At 42.3% G+C, this 18,945-nt stretch overlaps 1 protein-coding gene across 2 annotated transcripts in view; it reads left to right on the forward strand.

Annotated features, from left to right (window-relative positions):
* igsf9a (immunoglobulin superfamily, member 9a) overlaps positions 1-18,945 on the forward strand; it is a 77,657-nt gene that overhangs the window by 21,805 nt on the left and 36,907 nt on the right. For both annotated transcript variants that reach the window (XM_079524517.1, XM_079524518.1), the window contains exons 4-9: positions 678-815; positions 2,562-2,707; positions 3,110-3,227; positions 5,639-5,780; positions 8,766-8,911; positions 11,293-11,435. In XM_079524517.1, coding sequence (XP_079380643.1) covers positions 678-815; positions 2,562-2,707; positions 3,110-3,227; positions 5,639-5,780; positions 8,766-8,911; positions 11,293-11,435 — 833 coding nt within the window. The remainder of the gene's footprint in view (positions 1-677; positions 816-2,561; positions 2,708-3,109; positions 3,228-5,638; positions 5,781-8,765; positions 8,912-11,292; positions 11,436-18,945) is intronic.

The raw sequence follows: 18,945 nt of genomic DNA on the forward strand, positions 1-18,945 counted from the left end.
CACCAAAGTTGTAACACTTCCTGGTTCAACAACCCTTAACCCCTCTCAACATTAATGGGCTGTGAATGATACATCACAGAAGTCTCTTTAAGAGAAGTTGGTTCACGCCACTTACTCTGAACAATCATGGTATTTGAGTTAAGCAGGAGAATCGACACCATGTGTTAGAGGAATGGAGGTACAATGAATCAATACAGTAGTTTATTGCGATGCAATTTGCTACTGGCTTTTGTGACAACTGAATAAATCAATAAAGTTTCTCTTCTCCCCTCCCCTATCCTCTCCTCCCCTCCCCTCTCCTCTCCTCTCCTCTCCTCTCCTCTCCTCTCCTCTCCTCTCCTCTCCTCTCCTCTCCTCTCCTCTCCTCTCCTCTCCTCTCCTCTCCTCTCCTCTCCTCTCCTCTCCTCTCCTCTCCCCTCCCCTCCCCTCCCCTCCCTCTCCTCTCCTCTCCTCTCCTCTCCTCTCCTCTCCTCTCCTCTCCTCTCCTCTCCTCTCCCCTCCCCTCCCCTCCCCTCCCCTCCCCTCCCCTCTCCTCTCCTCTCCTCTCCTCTCCTCTCCCTCCCCTCCCTCTCCTCTCCCCTCCCTCTCCTCTCCTCTCCTCTCCTCTCCTCTCCTCTCCCCTCTCCTCATCCTCTCCTCTCCTCTCCTCCTCCTCTCCTCCTCCTCTCCTCTCCCAGGACGTGTGACTCTGGTGAGGAACACCACCCTGCAGGTGACGGGCCTAGAGCTGGACGACCACGGCTTGTATGAATGCCGTATCTTCCTGCTGGATAAATCCACTTACAACAGCACCTGGACACTATTAACTGTAACGGGTGAGATTTCAAGAGGAGGGACTGAAATTGTATTTCTGGGTTCTATATGTCCTTCAGAGGACCCATCCCTTTTACGGCATGAATGACACCAAAACATAATTATACAAAATTAGATTCACTCACTAACCAAAAAGCTGCATAACAGACACAATTTACAACACAAGATCTTTTTACAATTATTTGTAACACAAGATACAAAATTATGCTATCATACTGTTCTCTTTGTTCGCTTGTATCCCAGCCTTTCTTTAATCATTAACCCATTTTTGGCGGGAACCCCTTTTGGTGTTTTAACTAAGCATTATGTTATACTTTAGCTATTGAAAAATAGCAGATCTACAAGCTCATAGCGCGCCACCGAGTGGCGCACTACGAGCTTGTAGGTCTGCTATTTTTGAAAAATCGTACAAAATGCGGCACAAATCTTTGAATATATATTCTTTCAGAGCGAACGTTTTTTTTTTTTAGACGTCCGGCCTAAATGGGTTAAGTGAACCACATCAAATTGTTGCCTGTGTGCTTGCTTGTGGTTTCTTTTGCCAAGACAGCCTTGAACTTGTAATTCATTCATACACAACATGAAGGGACCGTAATCATCAGACATGAACTAACAATATCTATGAAAATTAACTGGCAGGCTATGAAATACACGTGGGTTATGCCTTTTGTTCTCGAGGTTATTAAAATGATCTTTATCTTGATCCGTGGTTCAAAAAAGCATGACTATCTTCTGCACACAGCTGCACAAAACAAGGCATTAGTACCCGCGGGATCAAAGCGGGAACAGACATCCATGTCTAAGTCCCTGGGTGTGAAAGTGAGGTGAGAGGTGAGCATTAGGATAGATTATACCTCGCTCGTCTTTTCTGGTGCCTGACAGTCACAGACATGCCCTGCAGGATCACGTCTCCTCTGCGGCGCATTGTCTGCAGCTTTTCCTCGGTGTGTGTGTGTGTGAACTTCGGTGACTCTCACCCTGACATGAATGAGCTGTACTTAGTTTGGGATTTACAAGCTCAGAAACGCGCCGCGATATGTCACAGTGTGTGTGTGTGTTGTGTGACCTTGCAGACACACACCGGAGCACAACAAAGTATAATTCAGTATAAGTCAGTCAAACGGTGGTTTGGGGACCCAGACTAATTGCTGCGAGAGGTTCTGCACTGGATGAATAGGGCCTTCAATTGAAGAATGTTGACATAATTCAGTATAAGTCAGTCAAACGGTGTTTTGGGGACCCAAACAATAATTGCTGCGAGAGGTTCTGCACTGGACGAATAGGGCCTTCAATTGAAGAATGTTGACTTTAAAAAGTATTGGGTCTGCACTACCGGACGGTCAGATGATGGTCAGTGGCTCAAACTATATGTAACCGCAAAGAATGGTCAGTGGTCGACACTGTTGGCCCGTTTTGAACAAAAAGCCTCATATCATGAACGCAGCGTGCAATTTACGTGAAATCTTGCACAGACGTTCCTACTAGGCTGAGGAATATATCCCACCCTTTTCACATTGACCTGTTATAGCGCCACCAACAGGTGGATTTTTGCAAAACACATTTTTGGAACAAAATGCCTCAAAATCATCCAATTGCCATCAAAGGCGTAAGAAAAAATGGCACCCTTTTCACATTGGCTTATTATAGCGCCACCAGGAGGCCACAACCTGACTTGTGCCCCGACTCGAGGGGCACTTTATCTACTTCTTATTCTTATTATTCCTAAAGAATCTTTGTTTCACCCATAGCTCCACCAACCTTTACTAAAACACCACCGCCTGTCGTGGAGGCTCTGGTTGGAAGTGTACTGACGTTTGCCTGCGCTGCCAGAGGCAACCCTACCCCTACTGTAAGCTGGTTGAAGGACGGCGTGCTTCAGGGAGAAAATGCTGAGGTATGTGTCTCTGGCAACACACGTAATATAATCACGTACAGTATAATATACACTATGTGTCTCTGTTGCAGTATAGTATAAATGGATGATTAACCCATTTTGACCTGAGATCAGATTCTAAAAAAATGTCTTCTACATCCTGACAGTTTTCTGAAAAAGCTATGTTTCTATGTCAGTCGTTCTTCGATTTTTCAAAAATAGCAGACCTACAAGCTCGTAGCGCGCCACTCGGTGGCGGGCTATGAGCTTGTAGATCTGCTATTTTTCAATAGCTAAAGCACAACATAATGCTAACACCAAAAGGGGTTCCCGCCCAAAATGGGATAAACTCATCCATCAATCTAAACTCTTGTCTGTCTGGCTGGCTGTCCGTCTGGCCGTCCGTCCGTCCGTCTGTCCTAGGTTCACGATGGAACATTATCTGTGCGAGCACTGGGTATGGAATCAGGAGGACAGTATGCCTGCCGTGCGTCCAACTCGGAGGGGAACGTGACCCACGTGACGAAACTCAAGGTCAAAGGTCAGTATATGCCTCTGTCTGTCTGTCTGTCTGTCTGTCTGTGTGGCTGACTGTCCCTCTTCCTCGCTATTCAACCATCAATCCGGGGTTGTACAAATTATTTTGTGCATTCATTTAAATCATGATATAATTCTTTTTTGTTTTGTTTTGTTTTAAAAGTTTTAAAGCATCACTTCATTCTGCTGTCATATTAGACCGAGCACACATTAGACTAAGCTATTAAAATAAATAAATCATTTATTTATTTATTTTGCCAAATTCAATCAGTTTCTGAATCCCAAAAGTCAAAGTTTGTAATAAATTCTTTCCGCAAAATCATTAGGACTGTCAATCGTGTTCACAGTATTTTTGCTTCTTCAAACCACACACAGCTCCAAAAGCCACTTATTTCCATTTTGTTTTTTCCAACTGCTACAGAAAAAAACTAATCTTTGTGCAAATGTTGTAAATGATATCGTTATCACAACACTCAATATTCAGAATATCCCTTTTAGTCAAGATTGTGCTAACCCTCAACTTGATAAGTTCAATCTGATAAGTTCTTGTTTGGCGAGCTGCCTCCCCTGCCACGTCCGTTTCCCCCTGTGTTGTTTTTGATTTTAGTTTTAGTCATAGTCTCTTGAATAGTTTTCATTTAGTTTTAGTCACATTTGAGTCACCTGGAATTGGAACTCTTAGTGTTAGTCTAGTTTTAGTCGACTAAATCTTCAGTTGATTTAGTCGACTAAAAAATTTATTTTGGCGGGCCTTGATTTTACACTTGCTGAAAATAGCCGATCTACAAGCTCACAAGCTTGTAGATCTGCTATTTTCAGCATGCAACAAAGTGTAAAATGACTTATACTGGATCTCTTGTCCACAAGTCCCTTCCTAACATTTTAGTCTAGTTTATATTTGTTGACGAAATTGTCAGTATATTTAGTCTTAGTTTTAGTCATCATAGCTTAGTTTTCATTTAGTTTCCATGTAGTTTTTCGTCAGTGGAAAAAGGTGGTCGACGAACATTTTTCATCTTAGTTTTAGTCGAGGAAAACAACACCAGTTTCCCCTGCTACCTCCCTGCCACGTCCGTTTCCTCTGCTTGCATCACGTAAGGGATTGGTTGCTAAATGATAGTTTGGAACCAAATGGACCCTTATGGGTTTGTAACTCTTGAGAGTTAACTCTTGAGATTCTACATCCTGACAGAGTAAAATTAACATTGATTTTACAATATAAATTGGGGTCTCAGAGATAGAAATGCCATTAACCCATTTTGTCCTGAGATCAGATTCTAAAAAATTCTTCTACATCCTGACAGTTTTCTGAAAAAGCTATGTTTCTATGTCAGTCGTTCTTCGATTTTTCAAAAATAGCAGATCTACAAGCTCGTAGCGCGCCACTCGGTGGCGCGCTATGAGCTTGTAGATCTACTATTTTTCAATAGCGAAAGCATAACATAATGCTAACACCATAAGGGGTTCCCGCCCAAAATGGGTTGAATGGGGGTCCGTAGCTTAATGCATGTCAAACTGGGGGGTCCTTTCGCCTGGATCAGTGACAGGTCTGCTCATGATGAGGGGGGCGCGGGACGGCGCGGGACGTGCAGGCAGAATGAAAAAAAAAAGCTCACCACAATCCAGGTCTAGTCGCCATGCGGGCATGTGCACAAAACGAGCATGCGCGTGACAATTTCACGGGGCCCGCGCCGGTGAAAATACGCTTGCGGAATCGGCCCCTCAACTTCCCCGTGCGTCCAAAATCAAACGCACGCCTCTCATTGAAAATGAGAGAATTGTTTCTATAGTCTTTGTTCTTTGTCCCCTTTGACAGTAGAGTACACAACCTTTTTTTTCCTCTCAGTTCTTATGTCAATGTTATGACTCTGTTGCTATACCTCTTGTTATCTCTGCATAATTGAAAATGAGGGTCCTGCCCTCAATGTACGTATCTCCAAGAATATATAAAGGTTGAATAAATAGAAAAGAAAAATACTGCACAATGCTGGCTACATGCTCATACCTGAATAACAATATAAGGGTTAGATAAAGCATATTATCAACTGTAACAGTAGTAGGCCTTTAAAATCCTTTTTGTTGGTGACACTGTCAGAAATAATTGCCAAAGCATGGGGACGTCATGGTGCTCAGACATTTAGAGGGGCAGGTGCTCAAGTGAAAAAAGGGCACCTTGTGCAGCGCGTGGAACCGGCCGGTTGCCTTAATAGTGGAAGATTTATAGATTTGTTTTAAGGGCACCCCCTAGTGTCTATCTGTGCACGCCACTGCACACACACACACAGTGAACATTCAGGTAGAGATCGGGGAAGACACATGCATTCGTGGTATTATGTGTACTTAATTTGTGTGTGTGTGTGTGTGTGTGTGTGTGTGTGTGTGTGTGTGTGTGTGTGTGCGCGTGTGTCTCACCAGGTCCCCCAGTCATCGTCATCCCTCCAAAGAGCACATCTCTCAACATGTCCCAGAATGCACTGCTGCGATGCCAGGCGGTAGCGGATCCTCCCAACATGACCTACGTGTGGCTGAGAGGCGGCGTCAACGTGCACCATATAGAGTGAGCACACACACACACACACACACACACACACACACACACACACACACACACACACACACACACACACACACACACACACACACACACAGAGTGAACATGTGAAAACGTGCACCAGTGTTATCGCTGAGCAGTGCTGGAAAAAGTACTCACATTGTTTTACTTGAGTAAAAGTATCAATACTGCAATTTAGAAATACACTGTTATCAGTAAAAGTCCAGAATTCAAAATGTACTTGAGAAAAGTATTGGCATTAAAATGTACTTAAAAGTACCAAAAGAGGAAAGTACTACCGTAATTATGCAGAATGTCCCATGTTTTAAAACTCTTTTGAAAATGGCAGATCTACAAGCTCTCAATGTATAATTTGTGAGTTTTTAGAGTTTTCACATGGCCGAAATGTATATATAGGGCTGAAGTGGTTAATGTATGTTTTGTAATAATAATCTAAATCTACAAAGTGACACAAAGTTTAAAATTAATTGTAGTTGAGTAAAAGTACAATATCTGCCTCTGAGATGTAGTGGAAATTGTAAATTACTCAAGTAAAGTAAAAAAATACGTCAAAATGTTTTGAGTAAATGAGTTACTTTACACCACTGGCTCTGAGAGAGGGCAAATGCAACCAAATGGACCCGTAACAACAATCCACATGCATTTGATGCCAAAGATCACGTGAGAACCTGTCTGTTGGAAGTAGCCGCACGATTCATTGTATTGTAGGGTCATTATATTGTATTGGGTCATTCAATTGTCAACAATAGGTTATTTTTGCTTTGAAGTTAATATGCTGTAGGTCTTCTTGGGTGGTTAAGTAGAGGTGTGTGTGTGTGTGTGTGTGTGTGTGTGTGTGTGTGTGTGTGTGTGTGTGTGTGTGTGTGTGTGTGTGTGTGTGTGTGTGTGTGTGTGTGTGTGTGTGTGTGTATGTGTATGTGTGTGTGTGTGTGTGTGTGTGTGTGCGCACGAGGGTGGCAGCACGGAGGTGAAGCACCGCAGAACGCCAATGTTGTTTTTATGAAATATTAACAACCGCACCCGTTGTAACTACCATCGTTAACGTAGTAGGTGCATATTTGAGATGCATTTGCAATTAGCCCTTCACTAAATCCCACCCCCAAAGGCGATTGTCCAATACCAATCCAAATAGTTTAGCAACGGTTGCTATGCAGGTAGAACCTACCCATAGAGTACTGTGTGACATGCCTGTTGAATCTACCCATAGAGTACTGTGTGACATGCCTGTTGAATCTACCCATAGAGTACTGTGTGACATGCCTGTTGTATCTACCCATAGAGTACTGTGTGACATGCCTGTAGAATCTACCCATAGAGTACTGTGTGACATGCCTGTAGAATCTACCCATAGAGTACTGTGTGACATGCCTGTTGAATCTACCCATAGAGTACTGTGTGACATGCCTGTTGTATCTACCCATAGAGTACTGTGTGACATTCCTGTTGTATCTACCCATAGAGTACTGTGTGACATGCCTGTTGTATCTACCCATAGAGTACTGTGTGACATTCCTGTTGTATCTACCCATAGAGTACTGTGTGACATTCCTGTTGTATCTACCCATAGAGTGCTGTGTGACATGCCTGTAGAATCTACCCATAGAGTACTGTGTGACATTCCTGTTGTATCTACCCATAGAGTACTGTGTGACATTCCTGTTGTATCTACCCATAGAGTACTGTGTGACATGCCTGTAGAATCTACCCATAGAGTACTGTGTGACATGCCTGTTGTATCTACCCATAGAGTACTGTGTGACATGCCTGTTGTATCTACCCATAGAGTACTGTGTGACATGCCTGTTGTATCTACCCATAGAGTACTGTGTGACATGCCTGTTGTATCTACCCATAGAATACTGTGTGACATGCCTGTTGTATCAAGAAAACACATGTGCCATGACTTTGCGGATGTAACTTTAATGCACGTGTGTGTGTGTGCGTGCGTGCGTGTATGTGTGTGTGCGCATACAGTATGCGTGGGGGAGTTATGATGTAAGCAGGGGGGGCTCCAAGGGAATGCTGTGCTAAATCACTATCACAATCAGAATGTAGATATGTATATACTTCATCTGCAGGCTGTTTATGTGATTTTGTTTGTCTGGCAGCCTTCCCGGTGTTTGGTTTTCTCTCCGGTTCAGATAAAATGCATGAAAAAAAAATGTAAACTGAGTATTCTCATTTGCCCACTCTCAGTGACATGAAACACATTTTTGCTTAACCTCGCGGTGCTCACTGGAGAGTAAGCCATAGAGGAATCCTCCTACACAGCTGATGTTGGAGAGAGAGGGCCTGTTTAACTTGAATGTATTGCAACAAACAAAGACCAACTGCCAAGACTGCGATAATTCTGTAGAAGCCAGTTCACCTTCCAGTGGTGGAAAAAAGTACTCAATTGTTTTACTTAAGTAAAAGTACCAATACTGCAATTTAGAACTACCGTACTTCGTTACAAGTAAAAGTACGGAATTTAAAATGTACTTGAGCAAAAGTACAAAAGTATCGGCATCAAAATGTACTTGGAGTACTAAAAGTAATGTCCTATTTCAAAAGTTCAAAATGTATACAACATCTATTGAAAATAGCAGATCTACAAGCTCACAATGCGTCGCAATGCGACGCATTGTGAGCTTGTAGATCGGCTATTTTCAAATGGCCGAAATGTATAGGGTTTAAGTGGTTACTGTATGTTTTCTAATTAAAATTAAAATCTCCAAAGTAACTAGTAACTCAAGTTTTCAAATAGTGAAGTAAAAGTAAAAATTTTGCTTCTGAGATGTAGTGGAGTAGAAGTAACTTTGGAAAATTGGAATTGGAAATACTCAAGTGAAGTACAAATACCACAAAAATTGCACTTAAGTACAGTACTTAAGTAAAAGTACTTAGTTACTTTACACCACTGTCACCTTTACATTCTTGTGATTTCCCATGTGCCCCCCCCCCCATCCCCACCCTCCCCACCCCCCAAAGAACCCTGAAATCACGTGTCAAGATCATGGTGGACGGCACTCTCCTCATCTCCAGTCTAGTCCCAGAGGATTCTGGGAACTTCACCTGCATGCCAACCAATGGACTGCTCACTCCGCCGACGGCCTCGGCCAGCCTCACCGTCATGCGTAAGTAATAGTATACTGTACTGGTGTTGATTTCGTCGACTAAAACTGAGACGAAGAATGTTCGTCGACTACCTTTTTTCACTGACGAAAACTAAATGGAAACTAAATGAAAACGAAGCTACGATGACTAAAACTAAAATGTTAGGAAGGGACTAGTGGACAAGAGATCCAGTATACTGTAAGTCATTTTACAATTAGTTGCATGCTGAAAATAGCCGATCTACAAGCCCACAACGCGTCGCGCTGCGACGCGTTGTGGGCTTGTAGATCGTTGCGACGAGTTGTGGGCTTGTAGATCGGCTATTTTCAGCAAGTGAAAAAAACACGTTCATTACGACAGCATCAAGGCCCGCCAAAATACATTTTGTTCGACTAAATCAACTGTAGACTAAAATCTTATGATATTCAGTCGACTAAAAAAACTAGACTAACACTAAAACATTCCAGGTGACTAACATGTGACTAAAACTAAATGAAGACTATTCAAGAGACTACTAAAATCTAAATTTGTTTTTTTCTTTTAACATTTATATATTTTTTTCATACGACTTTTGTGTCAATATAAAAACGTTATGAAGGGGTAGGAATTCATAAGCATTCGCTTCTACCTGCTCCTTTTTCGAACACACTTACCTATTGTCTATTGACATATATATATTTTTTTAAGATATTTTTAATCTTTACTTTTATTGTGTTGTTTTATTGTATGGTGTTCGAAACAAATAAAAAGAAAGAAAGAATTATATACACTTGGGCTAAAACTTATACGATATAATTGATTTTTTTTTACAAATGAACTGTTTCAGAATCAAAGACTTTAGGGTGCAGGACGTGCTGTGAGCAAATTCTTTTCAAATTCGGGTACTGGATGAAATACATTACTTAGTAAAACCCATTAAATTTTTTCCCCCCCCACAAAAATTTATAAAAAATAATTGGAAAATAATATCTAGGCCTCTAAGTGACTAATCTGTCTGGCCTATTATGGTCTTGCCTTATCATTAAGTAATTAACCCATTCTAGGCGGGAACCTCTTTTGGTGTTTTAAGCATTATGGTACACTTTATCTGTGAAAAATAGCAGATCTACAAGCTCATACGAGCTTGTACCGTAGGTCTGCTATTTTTGAAAAATTGTGAAAATGTGTCGCAAATCTTTGAATATATATTCTTTCAGAGCGAGCGTTTTTTACTCAAAAGATGGGGGTCGGCGGCCAAATACAGATAATTCTGGGGGTCCTTGACATGAAATAGTTTGAGAACCACTGACATAGAAACATGAGGTTTTTCAGAAAACTGTCAGGATTTATAAGACATTTGTAGAATCGTCATCTGGTCGAAATGGGTTAAAGGAGCAATTCACTCATTTTCAACCTTATCTTCATGTAATTGGTCCTCATTATTACTCATTATAAGATGCCGCCCTTTCTGTCTACTCGCTCTGTGTCTCAGAAGTGGGCTGTGGACGGTTCCAAAACCTTGCATGTCAATGAAATGAACGGACACCTCGGGTTCAAATCCACCGCAGTGCATCTGGATTTGTCGAGCGGCTAATACGAACACAGTTGGCCCGTGTCTTTTCTACAAAATGTCTTCTAAATCATGACATGATCTGAAAAATCCATGTTTCTATGTCAGTGGTGCTCAAACTATTTCATGTCAAGGACCCCCAAAAATATATGTAATTGGCCGCCGACCCCCATCTGAAAATATGTAGTTCCGCAGGGACCCCCCCAGAAGCTAAGATTTGAGTTAAAAATGTTCGCTCTGAAATAATATACATTCCAAATTTGCGCCACATTTTCACGATTTTTCAAAAATAGCAGATCTACAAGCTCATAGCGCGGCAACGAGTGCCGCGCTATGAGCTTGTAGATCTGCTATTTTTCAATAGCTAAAGCATAACATACAGTAATGCTTAAAACAACAAAAGGTGTTCCCGCCCAGAAAATCTTTGCTTCTGGGAGGTCCCTGGAACAAAATATTTTGAGATGGGTGTCGGCGGCCGAATACATATAATTTTGGGCGTCCTTGACATGAAAACGTTTGAGCACCACCGATATAGAAACATACGTTTTTCCAGAAAACTTTCAGGATTTTAGAAGACATTTTGTAGAATCGACCTCAGGTCTAAATTGGTTGAGAGATTTCATGTTACTGACTATGACTACATTGTCTGTCCTGATGAAGGTCGAATACACCGAAACGTTGAATAAAGAGCAACATTTTTGGCAAGTTTTCTGACAGTGTGCGGGACCCTTCTTTGTTTTTCAAAGATACCCTTTTATGTTACCGACTACAGTAATGAACAAAATAGGATAGATTATTATTTTATTTTTTCATATTCTAATTCTGAATTCCCCCCACTTGCGTGCACGGCAGACCCAGCCCGAGCTCTTCAAATGCCCAAGGAAACGTACCTTCCCACAGCTATGGAGGGCCTGGTCAGCTGTCCTGTGCTGGCTCAGCCTCCCCTGCTACGAGTCACCTGGACCAAGGATGGGGAGCCTCTCAATCTGTCTGTGGTACGTGTACAATAACTTTATTTATATAGCACTTTTCTGGACGAAGTCACAAAGTGCTGTACAACAAATTCACTAAAAGCAGGAAAATCGAACAAAATTAGATAGATGCAACATAGCAAATCAACAACTTACAGCCAGCTGGCTAACAGTAGAAAGCATATTTAAAGATGCAATATAAAAGACAACAATGTAATAGATAAAAATACCGACAAAGTTCAGTGAAAAAACATTTAACGGGGCAGGGGGGGAATGCTTTTCTGAACAAATAAGTTTTGAGAAGATGTGTATAGGCCTGGTCACAATTATTCACTGGTGTAAAATAACCAACCTTTTTCATATCGAGGTCCATTATTGTCTCCACCAGGCCGAAGGCATGGGGAGAGAGTATGTTTTGCACTCCGTCCGTGTGTGTGTGTGTCCGTCCTTCCTTCCTTCCGTCCTTCCGTCCGTCCGTTATCAGCTAATCTCCGGCACCGTTGGCCCGATCCATGCCAAACTGTGCACACACACTCCATGGATGCCAACGATGAACCTCTGCCCCAAATATTCCTCAACGGCCTGTTATAGCGCCACCATGAGGCCGATTTAGGCAAAACACATTTCTGTAGATTACCCGTACACATTTTATCCATACATCACACAATTCGGTATACACTATCTACATAGTCATGTGATCAACACGGATTTTCACAATTTCCCATCTTCCATCCTGATTGGCTAATATTGGCTTCCAAAGCTCACATGAATGGTCCGTTTCGAACAAAATGCCACAAATCACAAAAACAGTGTGCAATTTCCGTGAAATTATACACGCACATTTCCACTAGGCCGAGGACGACATGCCACTCATTATTTTCCAAATCAGCCTCATGGTGGCGCTATAACAGGCCAATTCCTGTTTTTAGCTAGAACTGCATCAATTTCCTGGTGGAGACCTGTGCCCAGAAGGGCACTTTTTCTAGTTTATTCTACATTTGAGCCACGGACTACCATTTGATTTACACTCTCAAAACCCAAAGCATAACTTTGTTATGTTGTTATTTCCCCGCCAGACCACTGGTCGAAAACCACTGATTTAAATCATGATTTGTATGCCATTTAGTCATTAAGTAAAATGTCATGATCGTGACAGCCCTCTTGCTAAGGAGTTGAGTTGCGTCTGCCCACCTGGACCATCCTCATCATACTGTCAGAGCTCTGCGGTATATATGCCTACACACTTTTGTTTGTTTATCCCATTTAGGCCTGGCGTCGAAATTTCAAAAAAATGTCTTCTAAAGTTTTCTTAAATACCTATGTTTCTATATCAGTGGTGCTCAATAAATTATATGTAATTGGCCGCCGACCCCTGTCTGAAAATATGTTGTTCCAGGGTCCCCTCCAGAAGCAAAGATTTGTGTTAAAAAAGTTCACTCAGAAAGAATATATAGTCAAAGATTTGCGCCACATTTTCGCCATTTTTCAAAAATAGCAGACCTACAAGCTTGTAGCGCGGCACTCGGTGCCGCGCTATGAGCTTGTAGATCTGCTATTTTTCAATAGCGAAAGTATAACATAATGCTTTAAAACACCAAAAGGGGTTCCCGCCCAGAATGGGTTATTTCTGCTGTATGGGCCGCCCACACTGCAGCAGCAGCAGTGTGAGCTGATGTGTTCTTGTACTGCAAGCAACTAGTGGGGAGGGAGAAGCCATTCATTTTTTATGAAAATGCTGCGTAAATGTCATCCAAATGTTGACAAAAGTCGCATATTGCATCTTCTATTCTTTTCTTTTTCTTCAAATTGGAAAAAAGTTGCCTGCAGCTGAACTTACCTATCGTCGCTGTCGGGTGGAATTTGTTGGAAACCTCGTATGTCCGAAACTTACTTTTAACGAAAATGGCAAAAAAGGGAACCTGTGACCAGCTGTGTTCCAAATGTATTATTGTTATTATTTAGTCACTTTTAATTGGTTAAATATGTACAAAACGCACAGACAGACTTAACCACAATGCTAGCCTCGTGAGTGTGTGTAGATCGGACAAAAAAACATATGGAGAATATGAAATATTCAAATATGGCGATACAAGGTTTCCCCCGCCGACAGCCGTGTTACACAATATGTCACCCGATCCCATCCTAGGCCCATGGTTGTGTGTAAAGTGATATTTAATTCATGGCAGAAAGGTGCTTTTTCTGCTGCTTGAGTTTGATCCTTTGCAGACAGAATAGATGAGATTTGATACTGCATATATTCTGTTATGCTGTTTCTTTAGCTGAGGGTTTGCGGTTAAACCAGGCTGAACGGCATAATGCTTTATTATTTATATTCCGTCATACGATGGTGCCGTATGCATATATATATATATATATATATCTCCATCCCAGGGACATTTTATGAGTCCCACTTCAACAACGTTATAGAGCGTCGCAGTCCTGCCCCCTTTCATGACGACGCCAGGCCCAGGAAATGAATCCCAATGCATTTTTCCCATAGACATTTCAAAAAGTATTTATTTAAAGCGTCGTACGAAGCCAACTCGAGTCGTGACAAATCATGACAACAAACACAATATTTTGGACCAAACAAATAATTACAAAGAAGAAAAACAAAAAAAAACATTCCAGGTGACTAAAATGTGACCAAAACTTAATGAAAACTATTCAAGAGACTACAATCTAAATTTGCTGCCAAAAACAACACTGCTCTGGGCATGATCTAGCGCACCAGTAATCGTGGGACGTTCGCGAGGTTTGCCGCCTTGACGCCGGCGCCCACATACTGTAGGAGACCATTTGTAGGATTTGTGCACCATGTCGCCTCTCTAGTGTCTCCAATCGAAATGGACTATCTTCTTAAATTAACAACCTTTTGGTGTATCCTTCCAGGGAGACTTTCCAAGCTGAACAGCATGATGTTAATTAACGAGTGACTCCACCCCTACAGCTGGCAATGTTACAGCATGTTGGTGTGCGTGTTAGCCGATGTGTAACTGAAGCAGGGCAATTTAAAACTGTTGTTTAATTTCTGTCAATGAGCAGGGTTTGTGCTGTGCCTAAAACAGACTCAATATGTTAGGGGGTCTACCATATGGGCACTTTGGGCACGTGCCCAGGGGCCCCACAGAAAATTTCCCTCCTAATCCGAATTAAATAAATGGTGTCTAAAAAGATTAGTGTTTTATTGTTAGTGAGAAGGGCAGCTGAAAAGTGCAATTGTGTGTAAAGCAGCAACAATGCGCTAGATTGGCTGTCACTCTGGGGGGCGTAGGCGACTGGAAATAGGCCAATATAACTGCATAAAACTGCCCCAAAACGACTCCGAAACAGCAAAAATGTTGCGCACGCATGAAGGGGGACCCTTCGAGCTTCAGTGCCCAGGGGCCCTCAGAGGTGTTAATCCGGCCCTGGGGTGATGCTCAGCCTGTGTTGTTGGTATTCTGAAATTGACGTAGCTTAATATAATGTGACGCTTCAGAGGAATTCTCATCCCGGTTTCTTCATTAGCTCTCTTCTTGCCTCGTTTCCTCCATGCATCCTCGGTGGGAGGGGCTAAGGCGTAGGGAAAGGACGCAAGGAGTTAACCCATTTAGACCTAACTTAGATTCTACAACATCATGTCTTCTGAATCCTGACAGTTTTCAGAAAAACCTATGTTTCTATATCAGTGGTTCTCAAACATTTTCATGTCAAGGACCCCCAAAAACTACATGTAATTGGCCGCCGACCCCCATCTGAAAATATTATGTCCAAAACCATTATAATTTTTTTATTTAGCTATTCTACTTACTGTACTGTGTATTTCACATTTACAGCATGTCAAGTAAAGCCAAGGAAGTACCTCCATGAATTCTTCACACAATTGACATTTCTTTGCTTCCATTATTAAATATTACCTTTTAATTTAATAATTCCAGTGGATTAGGCTGAAACCTTGCCCAAATATGGAGTCATATTTCGTACTGTACATGCATCATAGATGACTGAGGTCATAGACTGGACACGTTCAAATCAACATACTATTATTGTGTTGCAGTCCAGCTGTAAAACACAAAATGAATAGATATGCTGTTATGAGACCGTGTCAGAAGAGTCATTAATTCTCGTCTATTATAGATCCATTGATAGATACAGTATATCCATTATCTGTCCGTGTGGGACATCATTAATCCCTGCTCTTGATGGACAGTGATAGCACGTACAATCTGATCCCTGCTCTTGATGGACAGTGATAGCACGTACAGTACAATCTTACACTGTAAACACGTACAATCTTACACTGTAAACGCCTGAGTGTCAATTTAACTCTGAGAGTTACATTAAATTAAATTAGAGAACTGATTGAATGAACACTGAGGATTTTACCGTGTTTAGGAGCAATTTACGTGCAGGGAACACACTGTTATAGTTATACTATTTCAATGGTTCTCCCTCCCTCTCTCTGTCTCTCTCTGTCTCTCTCTGTCTCTCTGTCTCTCTCTGTCTCTCTGTCTCTGTCTCTCTCTGTCTCTGTCTCTATGTCTCTCTCTGTCTCTGTCTCTCTCTGTCTCTGTCTCTCTCTGTCTCTGTCTGTCTCTCTCTGTCTCTCTCTGTCTCTGTCTCTCTCTGTCTCTCTGTCTCTCTCGGTCTCTCGGTCTCTCTGTCTCTCTGTCTCTCTCTGTCTCCCTCCCTCTCTCTGTCTCTCTCTGTCTCTCTCTCTCTCTCGCACGAATGCACGCACGAGCGCATGCACACTGTCTCTTCTTTCACTCCTTTTTAGCTCTGCCTCTCTTTATTTCAGCAGGGAGAGAAGAAATGTATTCCTTCTCTGGCTTTCTCTCTTTCTTTCTCACTCTCTCTGTCCTAGCCTGTACTCTGTATTGAGTCTATTTTAGTGTCCGTGGGAGCTTTGTAGCTTTATCCCCTTAATCTGAAGTTATGAATTAATCAGTTCAGGGATTGAACTTGTGCACTTCATACCAACAGATAGAATGCAAGCAAACAAAGACTATATAAAATGCTCCTTGAAGTTTAAATACAGTTTAAACAACAGCGCACTTGGAATGGATAATGTGAATAGGTGGTTCTATCATTCAATAATCCAACGGTATTATCTTCTGATCTTCTATTGGTAACACGTGTGATGACCTTATGAGCCCTGATATTAGCCTGAGGACGATTCTACAAATGCCTTCTAAATCCTGACAGTTTTCTGGAAAACCTATGTTTCTATGTCAGTGGTTCTCAAACATTTTCATGTCAAGGACCCCCAAACATATATGTAATTGGCCGCCGACCCCCATCTGAAAATATGTTCAAAGCAAAGATTTGAGTTAAAAACATTTTCGCCACATTTTCACGATTTTTCAAAAATAGCAGATCTAAGAGCTCATAGCGCGGCACTCGGTGCCGCGCTATAGCTTGTAGATCTGCTATTTTTCAATAGCTAAATTGTAACATAATGCTTAAAACACCAAAAGGGGTTCCCGCTCAGATTGGGTTAACAACTGACTTCCTGCCAACAGCTAACAGTGGGCAGTGGCCTTGTGGTTAGTGTCCACTCTGAGACTGGGGGGTCGGGGGTTCGATCCCCGGCCCGGGTCATACCTCTAAAAAGGGGACCCAGTGCCTCCCTGCTTGACACTCGGCATCGAGGTTTGGATTCGGGATCAGTCCCTGCGACATTACTAGACTCATGTCCAGGGAGTGTACTTGTATATCAAGATTTCTCACACTACAGAAACAGGAGATGGGCGCCTTCTGCCCCATGGATCTCATGGCTCGGCAAGAGGCTTACTTACACCTGACCACAGCCAGTTTTAACGCTCCCTTTAAACAGAACAAATACAGAGTGAGGTCTGTCTTTTCTCTAAGGGGGGATGAAGCGGCAGCCTGGCTAATAAGCCAGACGCAAATCTGCCGCTGGCAAAAAAAGAATGGCCTGTGGCGGATTGGGACATGAGTCTGATTTACAGTACTTACTAGTGAGGCGGTACAGACCCATCTTAACGACATGAACCTCGGCTTCTCAATCTGGCCATAATTGATTGCCAGAAATGTAGTGGAGTAAAAGTACAATATTTGCCTCTGAGATGTAGTGGAGTAGAAGTAAAAGTACTGGAAATTGGAAATGGGTGAAGCATAAATACCTCAAAATTGTACTTAATTAAATACAGTACTTGAGTAAATGTACTTAGTTACTTTCCACCACTGTCTGGGAGACATAGGGTGAGCCTTATCCGTGTGCGACTCAAATGTTAATGTTCTCATCCTCGCTATATATCTGAACCTATAGGTTCTTGGGCTCTTACGGGCAGAGGAAGTCTGTTTTTGTCGGAACCAAGAGCTCTGGTTCTTTTAGACGGCAGTGGAAATGTCCTGTCACTGGCATTCAGTGCCAGTGGTGGTGACAGAGCAGAGCTGAGGTCGTGTAGAACTTGATCACCATGGCAACGAGATCAGGGTCCTTGAAGTCAGACTGTAGCTGAAAGAGAAGAGTGTCTACGTGAGTTCTGAGTTCCGGAGACAAGTTCCTTTTGACGCCGTGTTGTGCAGTGTTGTTTTCGTCGACTAAAACGAAGACGAAAAATGATCGTCGACTACCTTTTTCCACTGACTAAGATATGATGACTAAAACTAGGATTAAATATATCGACAATTTCGTCAACAAATAAAAACTAGACTAAAATGTTAGGAAGGGACTAGTGGACAAGAGATCCAGTATAAGTAATTTTACACTTGGTTGCATGCTGAAAATAGCTGAACTACAAGCTCACAACGCGTCGCAGCGCGACGCGTTGTGAGCTTGTAGATCGGCTATTTTCAGCATCGTCATTACGATGGCATCATGGCCCGCCAGAATACATTTTGTTCGACTAAATCAACTGTAGATTTAGTCGAGTAAAATCGCACAACATTTAGTCGACTAATAATACTAGACTTAACACTAAAAACATTCCATGTGACTAAAATGTGACTAAAACTAAATGAAAACAATTCAAGAGACTAAAATTAAAAATGTGCTGCCAAAAACAACACTGGGCAGGTGTTTTGGGTTGGGATATGCTGGCAGTAGAAGGTGCGTATGCAGTAACTGGGTTGGGATATGCTGGCAGTAGAAGGTGCGTATGCAGTAACTGGGTTGGGATATGCTGGCAGTAGAAGGTGCGTATGCAGTAACTGGGTTGGGATATGCTGGCAGTAGAAGGTGCGTATGCAGTAACTGGGTTGGGATATGCTGGCAGTAGAAGGTGCGTATGCAGTAACTGGGTTGGGATATGCTGGCAGTAGAAGGTGCGTATGCAGTAACTGGGTTGGGATATGCTGGCAGTAGAAGGTGCGTATGCAGTAACTGGTTGGGATAGGCTGGCAGTAGAAGGTGTGTATGAAGTAACTGCAACGCCAAAGCCCATTTTTCCCTCCTCTCCAGCACACAGTTCAAACAAACGCACCTGTTGAAGAAGGCTGTTGAGCTGAGAGAATTGTTATTGTGCTGTTTGAAAGTACTGTTTGTACTTTGTACATTTAACCTCTTAAACCCTACGTCAGGAGG

Source organism: Electrona antarctica (genome assembly GCF_951216825.1).
Source record: "Electrona antarctica genome assembly, chromosome: 16".
Taxonomy (NCBI): domain Eukaryota; kingdom Metazoa; phylum Chordata; class Actinopteri; order Myctophiformes; family Myctophidae; genus Electrona; species Electrona antarctica.